This window comes from Crocuta crocuta, unplaced genomic scaffold (genome assembly GCF_008692635.1).
Source record: "Crocuta crocuta isolate KB4526 unplaced genomic scaffold, BGI_CrCroc_1.0 scaffold541, whole genome shotgun sequence".
Lineage (NCBI taxonomy): Eukaryota > Metazoa > Chordata > Mammalia > Carnivora > Hyaenidae > Crocuta > Crocuta crocuta.
The window spans coordinates 418,119-432,425 of NW_027531901.1; the positions used below are offsets into that span (position 1 = coordinate 418,119).

The 14,307-nt window shown below is 53.7% G+C and overlaps 1 protein-coding gene across 1 annotated transcript in view; it reads left to right on the top strand.

Moving 5' to 3' along the window:
* Positions 1 to 14,307, top strand: part of ITGA9 (integrin subunit alpha 9) — a 324,287-nt gene that overhangs the window by 179,750 nt on the left and 130,230 nt on the right. The window contains exon 19 of the mRNA XM_077774005.1: positions 2,157 to 2,233. Within this exon, the coding sequence (XP_077630131.1) occupies positions 2,157 to 2,233 (77 nt within the window). The remainder of the gene's footprint in view (positions 1 to 2,156; positions 2,234 to 14,307) is intronic.

The window sequence follows — 14,307 nt, forward strand, 5'->3', positions numbered from 1 at the left end:
TATCCGTATGCCTGTGTGTGTATATCTGTCTATCTATCTGTCCGTCTGTCTGTCTATCTATCTATCTATGGAAGACTCAGTGCTTGTCTTTATTGGATGGAAATTTGCAGCACTGGAAGACCTCAGCCAGTGACAGGAAATAGAGAGCAGAAGTGTATTAGCACTGGCCCAGATTGGGGCGTCCACCTTTTGGCTCCCCATTTCAGGGGTCACCCCCTCAGAGTACCATGTGGTCCTCCAGTGTTGACTAAGCAACTGCAACTCACCAGGCCCTGGGGACAGGCACGGAGGTGAACAAGACCCATGCAGCCCCCGTCTTCCCGGAGCATAATTCTAGCAGGGGAGACAAACAGGAAACACGTAATGATGCAGTGAGGGATGGGCAGCGGCAGGAGAGAGAGCCCAGAGCCTCGAGAGCTTGGAGCGGGAGCCTGAGCTCGTGGGGGGAGGCTCAGGGACGAGGTACGGAGGTGCCCCTGGCAGGGTGCAGCGGGGGAGCCAGGCGGGGGAACTGGGGGCAGTGGAGGCCCGTCTGAGGGGTGGCGGGCACGAGGGAGCCAGAGGGGTGGTGTGGGGAGGGCAGGGGCCAGGTCTTCCCGGATCCCGTGCCTCAGGGTGACGTAGGTCCTGCTCGCAGCACGTCTCACCTTCCCGCCGCACCCCCAACGGTGGGGAAGTCACACTGTCCCTGTCGCCCGAGACACTGGAGGATGCGTGTGGAGGAGGAGCCCGTCAGCAGGAAAGTGCTCTTGAGGAAAAACGTGGAAATTACGAAAGACAGTTGGGTCCAAGGCCTCTGTCAGGGCTTGACAGCGAGACACCCTCAGGCTGCGGTTTCGTTAGCTTGAAGGTAAAGCCCCGTTTGGTGCTTTTCCCTCGTTCCTGGCCTCGGAGGGCCTGCCTCTGTCGCCCGAGGAACCCGCGTAGCCCACGTCCACCCCTCCTGTTCTCCCCTTGCCTGGGCTGCCACGGAACAGAGCCTTCGGTCGAAGCCTCCCGGAGGCCTGGCTCTCTCCCTCCCCCAGTAGTGTCCAAAAGAACATGGGAATTTCCTTTTTTTTCGCCCAAGCCTTCCGAGAGTTTCTCCCCCGCCATAATCCAGGCAGGGAATGCTGGCCGGGCCACTTTACTCTTCTGGAAGTTTGACACAGGAGTATGAATTTCCATAGGGCAAAATCAGTCCGTCTGGTAGGTCTAGACTGTCCGCTGGCCAGCGAGTGCGCCGGAGTGCACGCTGGCGCCCCGGGGCCGCCTGGACGCGCCCCGCGGGAGGGAGCACGTCACGGGGACCGTGCTCTGTGGCGGGAAACCCACAGACTTGAGCAGTGACGGAGGAGAGGTTTCATCGTAAATGACTTACAGCTAAAAACTGACAACAGGCCCTTGTCCCCAAAATCCAAAAGTGATCAGAGCCGCTTAACAGTGGTGAGGAGTGTCTGTCGGTCCGGGACACGTGTGACAGCCGGACACCAGCCTGACGGGGGGCCCGGCAAGCCCGCTGTGGCCCAGAGGGGAGAACCGAGACCCCTCCCAACAGGCCGCCCCCGATTCCCCTGCCAGCCTCCGCGGGGAGGCCCGGCCCAGAACGCCGCGCACGCCCCCTGGACGCACCGCGCGCTAGGCCCCAGCACCGGGTGGGCTTCACCGTTGAGGCCCGCCCTGGGTTAGAGGCTGCCTCCCACCCCCAGACACCGGAGGGGGTCCCTTCGGCCCCGGCGTGCTGCCCTCGGCCTAATAGCCTCGTTGCCTTTGACTTTCCTGTTTGGACTGAACATTATAAAACCCTGTGGCTCAGGCAGAGCCCCCTCCCACCAGGCAGCAGACAGCAGGAAGTGACCTCACGGGGATCGAAGAATTCCCTGCGCAGCTGGATTTAGTGCCTCGCGTGTGCGAGTGTTGGAAGCTCGTCTCAGAGATGGAAGGGACACCTGCCATGGGCCCGTGTTGAGGAAGCGACTTGAAGAAGCGCTTCAGGAGATGAGAAGTGAATGGGGGGGGGGGGGGCCGCTCTGCAGCCGAGGCCTCCGCCGCTGGGGCCTCCCAGGGGAAGGGCCTGTGGCCCCCCAGGAAGGCTCCCGCCGCCCGGGGGGACAGGGTGGGCGGTTTGCACTCCTTTGCCACTAAACGTCGCCCTTCCTCTTGTGTCTCCCTCACAGACTGTCTTTGAAAGGAACTGCCGTTCGGAGGACTGTGCGGCCGACCTGCGGCTTCGGGGTCAGCTGTTCCTCTCCAGGTAACTCCGTGCCCCTCCGGCCACCCCGTGCCGAGAGCCACCTTGGGCTCGAGTCCAGGCCCGAAGCCTGAATGTGCAGATTTGCCCGCACAGAGGGGAGCTAGAGGTGGTGGGCCACAGCCGGACCCTACAGCTCAGAGGGACGTGTGTTAGACGGCCACTTGAGCAATAGCTGTCGAACGGACGGGATCGTTTGCTTCTTGTTTCGTGGACACTTAGTTCCACAAACCTGACCGTGTAGCCCATCGTTCTCCTTCCCGTGCGTATTTGTGTGCTGTGGGGAGACGGGGAGCTATTTTATGTCCACTCGTGGTCTTAGGCTGAACCGTAAGCAATTGCCAGGATTTAATTGGGACACTTGCTGTAAGTCGACGTCCTGTTATATAAAGATTCTTTCCATTTTTCATCCCGCACTTACCAGGGGCATCTGCTTTGACAACGAGTGAAAGTTCTGTGGAGGGAGGGGAAGGAGAGGGGCAGGCTGTCCTGACTCCGGTGGACAGTCCGCCTTGCTTCAGGCGTTCTTCCACAGTGTGGGGTCCCCAGGCAAAGGCACACCACACAGAGGCCTTCTGCCTCCTCTCGGCCAACCTTTCCTTCTAGACTTCTTGTAGGACGAAGGTGCTGGTCCTGAGTCACTTGGCCATGTTTCAGAGAATGGTTTCCTTTGAGACAGTTTCTTCTGAAAGGTTGTTTTAGCCTGGGGGCCAGAAAGGCTCTCCAGGTGCTTATTACCATTTCTCACAAACAGTCATCACTTGTGATAGTTATTCTCTAAAATGTCATTCTATATCCCTTATTTGGTTTTTTTGTTTGTTTTTTTGAGGTTTTTTTTTTTTTAATGTTTATTCATTTTTGAGACAGAGAGAGGCAGCGTGAGGGAGGGAGGGGCAGAGAGAAGGAGACACAGAATCCGAAGCAGCTCCAGGCTCTGAGCTGTCAGCACAGAGCCCGACGTGGGGCTCAAACCCACAAACTGTGAGATCATGACCTGAGCCGAAGTTGGACGCTTAACCAACTGAGCTGCCCAGGTGTCCCTGGGTTTTGTTTTTGTTTTTGCTTTTGTTTTGAGAGAGAGAGAGATGGAGGGAGGGAAAGAGAAGGAATCCCAAGCAGATTCCACACCTAGGGTGCAGCCCGACGTCTTGATCTCACCATGGTGAGATCATGACCTGAGCCAGAATCAGGAGTCACTTAACTGACTGAGCCACCCAGACACCGTTGTCCCTTATCTGTAACCATGAAAGTTAAGTTCGAGTGGAATGTAAGAAATATCCCCTCATGAACCAGTGATGGCAGTGGAATGTTTACTTATGTTGATAAATAGTCTATTATTCATCAAAGGAAAGTAACACGAAGATTCTTTTGTTTGCATTTTTTGGGCAGAAGGTGATGTAACACCCTCCTCCCCCTAAAACAAATACTCTTCTAAACCACTTAAATATTAATTAACATTACTGTCTCTTAGAATGTGAGTAGTAAATGAAAATGGCATGTGTTTTGCCAAGCTTAGAAGATTACTTCGGAGAAATGAAATGGAAATTAGAATTTTTTAACATTAAGAACTTCCTGGGACGAGAAACCAGTTCTACAGAAAGTTCATAAATTATCAGGTCATTACTCTTAGTTTTAAATAGGTCTTCCAAAAAATGTTTTAAGGAAAAAGTAGCATGAAACAAAAATATATGGATTTGTTTTGTCTTGAGGCAGGCTATAAGGGTTGGAAATTTGTTTTGGATCAGAAAACTCTGTGTGGTGGGAAAATGTTCACTTGCTCCGAGGTTAAATATTAGATTATGGACGTCCTGATGTCCTCGCTGCCATTAATGGATACAGTCAAATCTACCTCTGTTCAATTGTGCTTTTCATGTATTAAGATAAAAACCCAAGGCTCATGGTCAATAAGACACCTTGTGCTTAAAACTGCCTCCACTGCCACTCCCTGGCCCCTCCAGGGTGTTGATCAGAACGAGTTCTGCTCTGTGAGCCCATTAATTGATAATTTGAGAATGAGTGGTATGGTGGCCAGGGCCAGCCCCCCCTATGTATCAGCTAGCTACAGCCACAGAAAAGTGCTGCATAACAAAGCACCTGAAAACTCAGTGGCTTAAAACAGTAATCACTTATCTCATGGATCTGCAGGTCAGTGGAGGGTCGGATTCAGGGAGACCTTGGCTGACTTGGCTGTGCGTACAGGGGTCACCAGAGGGTAGGGTTGAACTCTTCTAGGCTCTGGTGACCCGCTTTAGCTCTGCTTCATGTGTCGTCCGTTGTCCCGCTGGATGAGTCGCCAAGCACAGGCATAGTCTTCCCGTGGCACGGTGACACTGCGAAGGGCACGCGGACTCATGCAGTAACCCTGAGGCCTGGGCTCAGACTGGGTGCACTGTCACCACTCTCACTTCAGCCTAACTCTGTTGGTCAGAGCACGTCGTACGGTCAGGCCCAAAGTCAGGGGAAAGGAAAATACTCTGTGTCCTGTTAGTGAGGCAGCTGCACAGCCACACAGCAAAGCGCATAAGCACGGGACCCAGAAGGGGATCTGCTCTACCACATGAAGAAGAGGGCAGCTCTCCTGGGGGCCCAGGCGGTTAAGCGTCTGACTTCAGCTCAGGTCACGATCCCACAGTTTGTGGGTTCGAGCCCCGCGTCAGGAGCCTGCTTCAGATTCTGTCTCCCTCACTCTCTGCCCCTCCCCCACTCACTCTATCTCTCTCTCTCTCTCTCTCTCTCAAAAATAAACATTAAAAATTTTTAAAAAAGAAGAGGGCAGCTCTCTTTCCTGATACCTTGTAGTTTTCAGGGCTCTTTCAAATGCCTTTTTTATAAACCCATCACCCTCAACTCAGACATGAGACCTAGAGGCTGGGTGGGGAGAGTTTCTGGATCTCAGATGCAGTGTCCTTGGACGAAAGCTCTGAGCCTCTCCTTAGGATGAGTTATTTCCTGGGAGGCCCCCCTGGTCTCTCAAAATAGCCTTTTGTTCGGATCCCCATTTAACCTTCATTGCCTCTTGGGCCCATAGCTTTCCCCAAAAGAGTCATCAGAGAAACATTAGTCGGTAATTGGAGAGGGAAAGATACAAAACCAAATGGTGGTTCCAGTTACATTGCCTTTCTCCAGACCCTCATGGAGAGCCAGGCACAGAGTGAGAGAAGGCACAGTCAGTAAACTCCTGGTGGAGCCAAGGTCTGGGTTTGGTTGACAAAGGCTTGGTTGCCAGAATCGGAAACGGGCTGCTCTGGTTATCGTCCAGGTGGGGTGCACACCCCTTCATTGTTCAAGTTAAGGAAAAACCAGGCTCCAGGCTGCAGATATGAACGGTGTGTGCGCCCTGCTCTCCTGGGACGTGCAGTGTGGGTGGAAGGGGACAGCCGGGTGATGGTGGCACCACCTGGCCACTGCTCGGAGACAGATGGGTCATTTGGGGCCAGGGAGCAGCTTCCCAGAGAAGGTGGATGCGGGCATCCTGGGCAGAGGGGAAGTGTGGGCAGAGGCATGGATGCGTGGAGAGCTGATTCCCATAAGATCTGCAGGTGTCAGGAGTGAAGGAGGGGGTCAGGAGAGCACAGGGAGGGGTGTGGCAAGACTGAGAGAGACAGATTGACATGGAATGGGTCATTTAGTCCTCTCTTCCATCAGCAAAAGCTTGAGTTTCGAGTCGGCGACTTCCCACCCATCTCAGTCCCCAGTCCCTGGGGCAGGTCCATGGAGTGACTGCCCCTTGTCCGGGCACAGAAGCCCCCTTGGCAGCATGGAACTGGCACATGTTTTGTTGATCTCTGCCATGGTGTCTCCCCAGCTGTTGCAAGAGGGCAACTTGGCCATGATGTTTGCCTTTCACAGCACCTCTAGACCCTGGCTCTCGTGTTCGCTAAGACCCACTGTACTGAAAAGTTGAAGCAAAGTGGTAACAGAGGAAGATCCCTCCAGTGACTGGGCAGACAGTGCGGGACAAGGTGTTGTGGCTGGAAACAGCCATACTGAGGAGGCTTTGTCTGGAGAAGACGGAGGGAAAGACATCTGGGAATGATCGGGTCCCCCAGAGTGGCCGGGATCAAGCCAGGAAATGCTATCTGTGATGGGGACTCATGATGTTTTTATTTTCCTCTCCAGAGAGCATGAATTCTGGCAGGCCCGTTGTCTCCTAAAACAATCAAACTCTTTAATTAGAGTTCACAGTCTTTAATGGTCTTGAGCCTATTTCCAAAACACGCTGTTTCCAAAATGTCCAGGAATAGGGATGAAGCTGTTTAGATTGTTTCTATTAAACAGAACTTATAACTCCATTTGTAAAATGATGCAACTGTTTTGTTTTGTCTGTCTGAATACTCACAGTGCCTAAGACCGTATCACATGTGATTAAGATAAAGAAAAAGAAACATAGACTATGGCAGTCGATCTGTCTATCGTCTATCTAGGGCATCCCAGAGGAGACGGGTGCAGCATTTCAGTGCCTTCTGGCTAGCCAGCTGGAATAGTGGAAGAACTCTTAAGGGAAGTCAAAAGACACAGTAAAATATTTACGAAGTTAGAAGAACCATCTAGTGGCCACATTTAATGGTCCAGTGTCTGTAGCCTTATCTGTGCTGTGATCACAGTGGGGGTGCGGGGTCAGGAGCATTTCCCCAAACCCTTGGCTGGGAGACGGCTCCGTCCATGAAAAATCAGCCTTCAGGAGGAGGGTTGCTGTGCCCAGAGAGCTGTTTAGAACTTGAAACAAATCATTCTTCTCAAAAGTGTTCAAGTGGCCAGTCGTCCATGGCACGGCTGCAGGAGAAGTAAAGTCTTGTCTGGTAAAGGGGAAGAGACCCCTGGTTATGGAGCAGCTGGCATGCCCCGGACACTCTAGAGAGCCGTTGGTAGACATTAAACACACTGTAGCATCTTACCGCTGTGTAGCCTCGACCAGGTTGCTTACTGCCTCTGTGCCTGTGCCCTCATCTATGAAATGGGAGAAATAATAGTGACACCTTAGCAAGTTATTTCAAGTATTTAATGGAGTAAAACATACTTAAGTGTTTCCGGAAGTGCTTGGCACATAGTAAGCACTGAGTAAACGCGAGGTGTTATTGCTTCATTTAATCCTCTCAGTGACACCGAGAAGTAAATATTATTACACTCTTTTTCATGGGGAGGATACAGACGCTCAGGAAAGCTAGGTTACTGGCCCAAGTCATGAAAGCAGGAGTGTCCGCGTCTGCGTCTTGCTCTCCTCCTGTACACTAGCCTCAGTCGCTGGTGGGGTCAGATATCACCTGGCTCCGGACCAGAAGGACCATGGCTGGGGACCTTGGGGAGCAAGTCATCCTCTGAGTGAGAAGTTCCTTTCAGAAAGGAGGTGGACGGGTTGAGGAAGACATTATCAAGATGGCTTCCCGCCATCCCCGCCTCATGCTCCCGCACCTACCGTCAGACCTGTGAAGCTCTGTTCAATAGCTTGTCTCCCTGGAGATGTTCATGCCCGTCCTGCTGGGTCAGTGGTGGTCTCTGCCCTGAGTCACACATTCTTAATCCGCATAGGTTGGCTTTTCCTCTCCTTGGCGGAACTCAGATTTGACCGTGAGCTCGGGGCTGGCACGTCAGCAGTTTCCTCAGTCGTTACCATCATCATATCGTCATCACTGTTGTTGTCGTTATTTTATGAAGGAGGATGAGTGGAAGCTGGCCAGAAACGTGGAAAACTTGTGCCCTTGCCAGAATATCAACCACGTGATTTTCTGTTCTTTCTCTTCACTGTCTGTCCCAGATCTGGGGGAGAAAAGTGCAAAAGAAGTTTGTTGATTGGGAGCAGCTGGCTTTTGTAGTCACTCTTTCTAGAATCTCTGGAACCAGGAATGGTTTTTTTAAGGGTGTGTTCTTGAAAGAAAAATGAAACGCCCCAATGAATAGGTTTTGAATGAGTCGCAGGATTGATCATTCACTGCCCTCTCTCAGAATGAATTTGCCTTTGCTCTGACGTGCGTTCCCTCATGAGAGGCAGCAGGTGTGTCTCCCACATTTCGGGACCACAGCAAGGCTGAGTGGACATGTGGGTGGCCCCTGTGTGGGAGTTACCTAAGCAGAGGGTCGGAGTTAGGCCCCTGGGGGGGTAATCAGCAGAGTCAGGCAAGAAAAGAGACATTCACACACTGGAAGGGATGTTGAAAGACGCGGTACCGTCCAGGGTGGCCAGCGTCTCCTCACCTGACAGGAAGTGACACAGTGCTAGTATATTCATTTATGTGGCAAATACTAATAGAGCACGCACTGTGGATATACCGGGCTGGGTAAAAACAAATAGGGAAAATTCACTGCATCATAGTGCAACTCACAACGCAAATTGCTATATAACAAATCACCCCAACACTTCATGCTTTGAAACAACCGCCATTTATTTATCTCCTGATTCTGTGGCTCAGCCGTTCGGGCCTTGTGGTCTCCGGGGTCCCTTCGTGGGTCTGCAGCCAAACTCTGACTGACCAGTTGCCTCTGTCTGTGATGATTGGCTTATTGTTGGCTGGCGTCCATCCACTGGCTCCACATGGCTCCTCATCCTCCAGCGGGCTAGCCCAGGCTTACTCTTACGGTGTGGCAGGGGTCTGGAATCTAGAACAGTGATGCCCAAGGACTCGGGAGGTCTAGTTTCCTCGTCACGTTCTGTTGGCCAAAGCGAAGTCACAGGGCCAATGGAATTTAAGGGAGGGGGAAATAAACTCCACCTCCTGATGGGAGAGGCTGCAATGTCACATGACAAAGGAAGTGACTCGGGAGAGGCCATCAGTCAGTTCATCACACCAGCCACCACTGTGGAGGCCTTCATCCTTCAAGGAGAGGCTCAGGAGTGGTGGGAAACACTCACCTCACAGTTGCGGGAAGGGGCTGGGTGTTTGAGGTCTGCTCTGGGGTTCGGAGGGTAGGGACAGGCAACTCCCTGGCGCTCCCACCCTGTGACAGGCAGCAGCCTTGTCTGGCAGCCGGAAGTCAGCCAGGGTGTTGGGAGCAGTCTGAGGTGGGTGGCAGGGGCATGGAGTATGTCTGCTACCCCCACGTTCTCAAAGAATCTCAGCTAATGAATTTATTCTGGAATTTCTAGCAGGAGCGTTATGCCACCTTTGACCCCAAGGCTTCCTCCCTTTGACTTCCTGAGAATGCTTTCTTTCCGTGTTCTGCCAGATACGCAACATTGTCCATTACGATGGTCACTGCATTTCCTGCTGCGTTTATCTGTACTTCATTCCTTGGTCTCTCCTCTTGCAGACATACCCAAGCGTTGCCCACTTGCTGAGGAGCACTTGGTTTTAGAGCAAACCCAAGAGCCAGGTACAGGGCTGGGAGCTTTGTTCCCACTTGCCTGAGGGCAGCGGGAAAGGCAGGAAGGGATGCGTCCATGGCACATCCGAGGCAGAAAGGATAAGACCTCTGGCCTCGCCCTCATCCTGAGAGGGACCTGAGTGGAACCGGACTCTGTTTCCTTGGAGCCTGGCTGCAGCCCAGGCTGGGATGAGCCCAGAAGGTGACCCTGTGGCTCCGAGATGCCCTCTCTGTTGTCCTATAAAGTGACTCAGGGCAGAGACAACCCAGCTCACAGGTCCCCGGTGGTATGTATTTGGAGCCCTAGCGTTTTGGGGGCAGGACAGGAAGCTGATAGGCAGGAATTGGAGTCACTTCCCTGGGGTCAAAAAGAAAGTTAAGTGGCAGGAAAAACACCTGCTGGCAGGTTCCTGAGTCCACGTCTGGTGTCCTGGCCATTAGACCCACGGCGTCTGGCTTCCTGTAGCCTGGCAGCGGGGGACCCTGGCCTGTCTGTCATGCCCGCTCTGCCGCGCCGCTCACCATGTGGAAACGGCTTCAGCAACTTCCTTCCCATCTCAGGGAGGATCTGATTTGGAGTTTCCTCCGCGTGGGGTGCCGACAGTGCGCCACCACCGCCTGAGGAACTGACCGTGTTCCCTCGCTAGGCGGATTGAAGACGTGGGGGGGAGCCCACTTCATTTTCAGCACTACCCCCCACCCCCAGGAGCAGCAGAAATCGACCCAACAAACACTAGATTTCGGGGACAGCCCTCCCCCAGCTGAGCAGACACGGGGATTGTCCGGATGGTGAGAGGTTGGGGAATCCGTAAAGGAACCTCTGGGTCCTGCTGAAGGGGCGGGGGGTAACCATGGCAACCAGAGGCGCTGCTGGGAACCGCTTGCTTGCCCGCAGCCCACTCCCTCCTGGGGAGCCCGCCTCTACGGGTGCCCCTAATAAACTTTACATGGTAGCATTTTCCTTGGTCTCCAAATACAGCCGACGGTTGGAGGTTTTATGTGGAAGCATCACAGGGTCCAAGGTAAGGCTGTCACCTCCCTTCTCCTGGACGTTTCAGCCAAGAAAAGGAGCAGCGGAGACCAGGGAGCTGCGAGCAGACGGGGAGCCGCCTGCAGCGTGTCCTGTGCCCAGGTCTGTGGCCTCTGCCACGGGAACCGCCCCCCCACACACACACTTGCCTGTGGCCTGGCCTGGCCCGCACCCCGAGAGCACCTTTCCCGGGCTTGTGCTGAGCCACCTCGTGGGGCCCCTGGCCAGTCGGACTTGGCTGCTGCTCTCCGCACAGGAAATAGCGAGGCAACCGCAGCTGAGGGGGGACCATCGGCCCCTCCCCCAGAGCCACGGGTGACGGGCTAGGGCGTCACAGGTCCCGCCGTCAGTCCCGGATCGTCGCGACCGCCCCGCGAGGGGAGACTGTAGAGGGCCTCCGGAGTCCGTGGTCCTGCCTTCCTGACTCCACGCCGGCGATCTCCGCCCAGCGTGCTGAGGCCGTGCGAGCTGCTGGGCCGCCCGGGTCCCTGTTGCGGTGCCGGTGCGAGTTCCCAGAACCTTAAGTGCTGGCGGCTGAGAGCCCCCAGCCGCCCCTCCTCTGGCCTGGGGAGTGGCCTCGGCTCACCGGGCTCCCCTTGCCCGGGAGGTGACACCCGCCCGGGGCAGCGCTCAGCCAGTGACCGGCTCACTTGGGGAAGAAAGGAGCCCGCCTCCCCGTCTCAAGGGCAGTGAATTCCACACTGCACTTCATGCTCCAGAGCCCCCCCGGAGCCCGGCCAGGGCCAGACCGTCCCACGCCCACAGTCCTGCTCAGCCCCTCCCCTGCCCGCCCCCCTCCCTTGGTGCTGTGCCCCTGGGGGCACCTCTGGGGCACCAGGAGAGACTGCTTCTGGAAAACCCAGCTGACACTGTGGCACTCAGGCCTCAGGTTCTATTTGTCCACTCCTAGATCCTGTTTTTTAGGGCTGTGAGTTTCAGGACGGAACGAAACCTAATGTGTCTGTCGGTTATCACCGGGGGAAATAGTCGCCAGTGGGCTTCTTACCGCCCTCTCGGAGCTGCAGAGGTTTGGGGGACTTGTAAAAACTTGGCCTGTGGAGTGACACGTAGGGGTCCCTCCAGGCGGGGAGTGGCATCTGTGTCTACGATTACTTCTGGTTGCTTCATCCTGGGACTTTGTTTTTAAAAGAGGGCTATGCAGGGGCGCCTGGGGGGCTCAGGCGGGTAAGCGTCCGACTTCAGCTCAGGTCATGATCTCACGGTCCTTGGGCTCGAGCCCCGCGTCAGGCTCTGTGCTGACAGCTCAGAGCCCGGGGCCTGCTTCGGATTCTGTGTCTTCCTCTGTCTCTCTCTGCTCCCACCCACTCGCGCGCTCTCTCTCTAAAATAAACATTCAAAAAATAATTTTTAAAAAGAGGAGGACTGTGCAGACATAAGGGGTAAGCAGAGAGGGGCTCTCACTGCAGAGCTTCCTGCGTGGTGGGAACTGAAAGCAGTGACGACCTCAGGGCAGGAGTGAGCACATGACGCGCCGGTGGAGTAAATCAGCCTTCCCCGCCGATTCCTCTTTTAGAATGTTTCCTGTGATAGTGAAATTTGAACAAGAGGTTGGATGCCATTGCTTCTGGCAACAGTTGTGTTTCTTCAAGAATAAAATGAAAGACAGTTTTAAAAATGTTTCCCTTTGCCACCACCCTCCCCCCCACCCCCGTGTACAAACAATTTAACCTTCTAAGCCAAGAAGGAGAAGATTCTCCCTTACTACGACCTCCCCGACCAGCCTCCCCAGGTTCACTGTTAGTCCAGGGACAGTGGAATCGAGGCGAAGGAAATTCACAGCAGCTGCAGATATCTTACTGTACATCTTTCAGAAATGACCTTCCTCTCTCCTTGCTCCCCCGGTGTGGCCTCTCCTTCCTATCGTTTTGTTTGTTTAAATGTTTTTATTGATTTCTGGGAGACAGCAAGCAGGGGAGGGGCAGAGAGAGAGGCAGGCAGAGGATCTAAAGGGGCTCCGTTCTGCGAGCACAGAGCCGGAGTGGGGCTTGAACTCACAAGCCTCGAGATCATGACCTGAGCCACCCAGGTGCCCCCCTCCCTCACCTGCACCTGCTCACAGGACAGGAGGCTCTAGTCTGGGCCCACGTCCCCCTAGTGATCTGTGTGTAGCGTCCATGGTGCCTGTGAACGTGGAGACGAAAACAATCAAATCTTTTATTTTCACTAGCTCCCAGATGAAATGTAGCGTTTTATTCGATTATGAATACAGACCACAAAGCATAGGAATATTAGCAGGACCTGTGACTGTCACACGCAGAAATCACTGATTCAAGTGACAGTGTTGCGGGCCTTTCAAAGAATCATTCACCTCCATCCCTACTTCAAAGTGCTGGTGGTTACCAGGCCTCCCACCAAATCTCATTACTTAATGTTGTAAAAGAAACACATCACTAAACCACACATTTTAAAATACAATTATCACGGTGTTTCTGTAGGATTGGGTTCTCTGTCACCTGATTTTTCACTTTATGCATCTGAGAACAGTATTGTGAGAAGGGCACCATTCATTTCTGCGGACCTCCAAGAGCACGCAACCCCTCTTCAGAAGGTGTTCCTGATTATAGGAAAAGATACGCATGTTTTTACTTTGCCCACTGCAGTAGACAGAAAGTCTTTATTGCAACATCCACAACTGGGACCTCATCATAAAGCTATTGTCATCTTCCGTTTTCTTTTTTTGTAACGTAGGGCCAACCTCGGAAGCCACTGGAGGGCGTGTTTCCCTGACTCTGTCTCCCAGGGTCTATGACATAGTGATTATAAAGTAAGCGTTCCTTGTTCCTAGTTTATTGAAGACACAGGCAGCTTCCTGCCAGAGCTGTGAGGAACTCGAGGAGAGGGGGCTTCAGGCCCAAAGCAGGGGAACTGAGCTCGGGGTGAACGTGGCAGCCACGTTGTGGACAGATGGCCACATGCATGGTTGTCGGACGTGCGGACTCTGCCGTGTGTTCTTGCTTCTACCCTCAGGGAGATCCAGAGGACCCAGGTGGGCAGAGCTGTTTTCTCCTTGTTCCTGTGGCTGCTCACCGCACAGGAAAAGCGGTTCTGAATCCAGGGAGGCTTGTAATTTCAACACGTTTTATTGTCTGTGACCATCTATGCCTCCCATTTGCTTCTTGAGCTCAAAGCAGGGAAAAATTACCGCCACGACAGGCTTGCTTGTCAAGGGACCATAGTGGCCCTGCTGACTTGGGTTCTCTTGAGCTGGCCTGCCTGCCGGTGCTCGTGAAATACAGTTCGTGAAATACAGTTAACTTCTTCCATTCTGAGCGTGTGGTGGCCCGGCTGGAGAAACAGCTGACGTGAGGTAGAGGGTGGCGCCGTGCCGTTGCCGGCCAGGTCCCACCTCACCACCCACTGTCCTGTCCTGTGACATCAGACCTCTGAGCAGCCTGCAGATTTTGGGAATTCCTCTGTGCCCTGCCCCCACCCACCCACCCAAGCAGGCTTTGTCTTTCATCCAGTTGTTACAGTGTGGACCTGATTTGTTCCACATGTCCTCAGATTTAGTGATTCCAGAAACTACTCAAGTAAGGGCTGATGAGGGTTTGAATTCCTCTGTTAGCTGAGAATGAGCAGCTCTTCCCCCAGTTAAACAGATGGGGCAGGGGGAGGGCCGGCCCTCTGGCTTCTCATGTTCGCCTTGTTGGAGCAAGGATGACCACTGAAGCAAACACTGACTCTACCACTACGTGAGTTATTAAATGAGCCAGATCCGGGCCAGATCGAT